The sequence below is a fragment of the Myotis davidii genome, unplaced genomic scaffold (genome assembly GCF_000327345.1).
Source record: "Myotis davidii unplaced genomic scaffold, ASM32734v1 scaffold223, whole genome shotgun sequence".
Lineage (NCBI taxonomy): Eukaryota > Metazoa > Chordata > Mammalia > Chiroptera > Vespertilionidae > Myotis > Myotis davidii.
Window position 1 is genome coordinate 2,202,047 of NW_006294609.1, and position 3,252 is coordinate 2,205,298.

The 3,252-nt window shown below is 56.8% G+C and overlaps 1 protein-coding gene across 1 annotated transcript in view; it reads left to right on the forward strand.

Annotated features, from left to right (window-relative positions):
• Positions 1-3,252, forward strand: part of ABCB9 (ATP binding cassette subfamily B member 9) — a gene marked incomplete at its 5' end in the record, with an annotated part of 28,840 nt that overhangs the window by 2,382 nt on the left and 23,206 nt on the right. The window contains 2 exons of the mRNA XM_015567257.1: positions 612-736; positions 1,429-1,541. Of these exons, the coding sequence (XP_015422743.1) occupies positions 612-736; positions 1,429-1,541 (238 nt within the window). The remainder of the gene's footprint in view (positions 1-611; positions 737-1,428; positions 1,542-3,252) is intronic.

A 3,252-nucleotide genomic window follows, 5' to 3' on the forward strand; every position in this document is an offset into this window, starting at 1 on the left:
TTGAGACACCCGGACAGCTCCTGCACAGGGAAAGCTCCCAGTGAATATTAACACCTGTGAGGATGGGGACCACCCTTTTTTCTTTAAAATATATTTTTATTGATTTCAGAGAGAGAGAGAAACATCAGTGATGAGAGAGGATCATTGATCAGCTGCCTCTTGCACTCCCCACAACTGGGGATCAAGCCCACCACCCAGGCCCGTGCCCTTGACGGGGAACTGAACCGTGACTCCCTGGTTCATAGGTCAACGCTCCACCACTGAGCCCAGCCGGCCGGTGGGATGGCCTTTTTTTTTTTTTTTTTTTAATATATTTTATTGATTTTTTACAGAGAGGAAGGAAGAGGGATAGAGAGTTAGAAACATCGATGAGAGAGAAACATCGATCAGCTGCCTCCCGCACACCCCCTACTGGAGATGTGCCCGCAACCAAGGCACATGCCCCCGACCGGAATCAAACCCGGGACTCTTCAGTCCGCAGGCCCACGCTCCATCCACTGAGCCAAACCAGTTACGGCTGGGATGACCTTTTTCGTGTATCCAGATAGTTTCTCCTACTCAGGCTTCGAGGCCCAGCTGTCCCCTCCTCTGAGAAGCCCTTTGCGCCTTAGTAACAGCATTGGTGGCGCGAGAATCAGGAGTCCACCCTGCTGCCTCCCCTCACGACTCTAGGCCCCTCGGGGGCCGGCACCGGGCCCGACTCACCCGGACGCCCCGATGCCCGGCCCAGAGGCAGGTTCGGCTCACTGAGTGAATGAACAAGTGACCATCCTGTCCGTGTGGACAGAGGCCGCCCCGGGACTCCATTTCCTGCACCTGCCGGGGCCCTGTTGTCAGCTGGCATGTCCTTGGGGTCACCGAGGTCCTGGTACACTGAGCAGGTTTGGGCACCTGCAGGACTGGGTCGGGGGGAAGGCTCGCACTTGATCAGGCCCCCGACGCCCCTGCTAACTTCAGGCAAGCTTGTGTGACCTGGCCAAGCCTCGGTGCCTCATCCGGAAATGGGGGTTCACTGAGTTATTGAGAGAATTCAGGCAGATGAAGCATGGTGCCTGGGAAAAGTGGGTGCTCGTAGAAGTTAGGTGCTGTGATCATTATTAATTATGCTTCAATCAACAAGCACCCAGGAGGGCCCAGCTTTTTCTGATGCCTCATATTCTAAAAGAAACACTGCCCATTGGGGAAAAAGGTTCGTTTGAGTATCTCCTATTAAATTGAGATTCTCTTTTAAAAATTATATTTTTGTTGATTTCAGAGAGGAAAGGAGAGCAGTGACTTGCTCAAGGTCACACAGCCAGGAGGTAGCAAACCCGAACCCCTCGCCCTTTTGCCCCAACAGGTCTGGCCTCACCCCACAGACAATGGCTTTGCCCCCCATGAGCTAGAGCCTGCTCCCCTCCCCCGGTGCCGGCCCCCCCGCCCCGCCAGCCAGCCAGCAGGATGCAGCTGTGGAAGGCGGTGGTGGTGACCCTGGCCTTCATGACCACGGACGTCGGCATGACCACGGCCATCTACATCTTCAGCCACCTGGACCGCAGCCTGCTGGAGGACATCACTAAATAATTGTTTTCAACATAGCACTATTGAGATTCTCTTTTAAAAATTATATTTTTGTTGATTTCAGAGAGGAAAGGAGAGGGAGAGAGAGATAGAAACATCAGTGATGAGAGAGAATCATTGATCGGCTGCCTCCTGCACGTCCCCGCACTGGGGATCGAGCCCGCAACCCGGGCATGTTCCCTTCACCAGAATCAAACCTAGGACCCTTCAGTCCTCAGGCCGACTCTGTATCCACTGAGCCAGACCAGCTAGGGCTAAATTGAGATTCTTGAAGATGAATTTCATGGCAACCCAATTGCATAAACTTGGACAAGTGGCTTAGCCTCTCTGAGCCTCAGTTTCCTCATCTGCGAAATGGGAAGAAGAAGAAGACCACACCTGTAGGACTATTGGGACTTGAAAGAGAGGAGGGAGCAGATATGTGGAGCGACAGTGCTCCAGGCAGGAGCAGGAAGGTCCCGGTTGTTAAAGGGACAGCAAAGAGGCTAGCGTAGCTGGAGCAGGGAGTGAGGGGGAGTGTGGAAGGTGAGGTCAGGTCAGGGCGCCGTGGCCCCAGTAAGGACTTTGACTGTTACCCTGGATGCGATGGGAGCCGTCGGACTGTTTAGAGCTGAGTGACGACAAGGTTTTATTTCGGCTTCACCGGCTGCCGCTGTCCACGGGTGGAGAGGCTGATGGGCGTGAGGGCGGAGCAGGGGGAGCCAGGAGTTGCTGCTGGGGTGGCCCAGGCAAGGCCGGCAGCGTGGACACGGGGGGGTGGGGGACAGGAGGGGCAGTAAGAGTGGTCGGGTTCTGGAGATGTTCTAGAGGCGGAGCCGCGGGTTTGCCGGCTGCAGAGCTCCGTGTGGTTCTGTGCAGATGGACAAGGGGGTGTGCTTAGCACGGCGCCCGCACCCGTAAGGGCTCCGTGAACACGTGTGGTCACTGGCCTTCACTGGTGCCGTCTGCGGTCAGTGCTGCTGGAGCTCCCCGATGCCTCTCTCCCCGGGGGTAAGCTGAGGCAGACTCCACTGCAGCGGCTGGAGACTCCGTGGCGGCTGCCACCTTCTGGTCCCCGTCCCACCACCAGCAGAGGGCGCCAGCACCCCACAGAAGGCCTCCCTGTCCCGCCCGAGCCAGTCCTGTAGAGCTGCCCAGGATTCATTTACTGACCTTTATTGAGCGCCGGCTGTATGCCCAGCCCTGAGCCAGGCTGTGGCCTCGGGAAAGACCGGCCTTGAAGACAGGGGACCCAGCCTGGTCTGACCACGCTCCACTCCCTGCCCATCATTCCCATAGAATGCGAGTGGGCACCCGGGTTTGGGGGAGGGAAGGGACAAGGAAAGACATCCCCCCAGATTGGAAGCTGGTTTGGATGTGTGTCCTGGCCCTTCCTCTTAATTGCCCTGTGACTTCTGGCAAATTACTCAGCCCCTCTGAGTCTCCCATTCCCCTCCCTGTGCATCCCCTCTCCCCACATCTGCCCAGGGTTGTTGTGAGGATACAGGACAAATGGGAAGGACATAATCAGCAAACTAAAGTGCCCCCCAGGAGGGGCGGGGCAGTTCCCAGCCAGGATACCAGCATAGCTGAGGCTCTAGAATGCAGACTCGAACCCCCCGCCAGCAGGAAAGCAGTGAGCTTTGCCGTCCCTGAGCCTGAGCGAGCGCCATCTCAGCTCCTCAGCGCCACTTTCCTCAGCTGTGAGGTGGG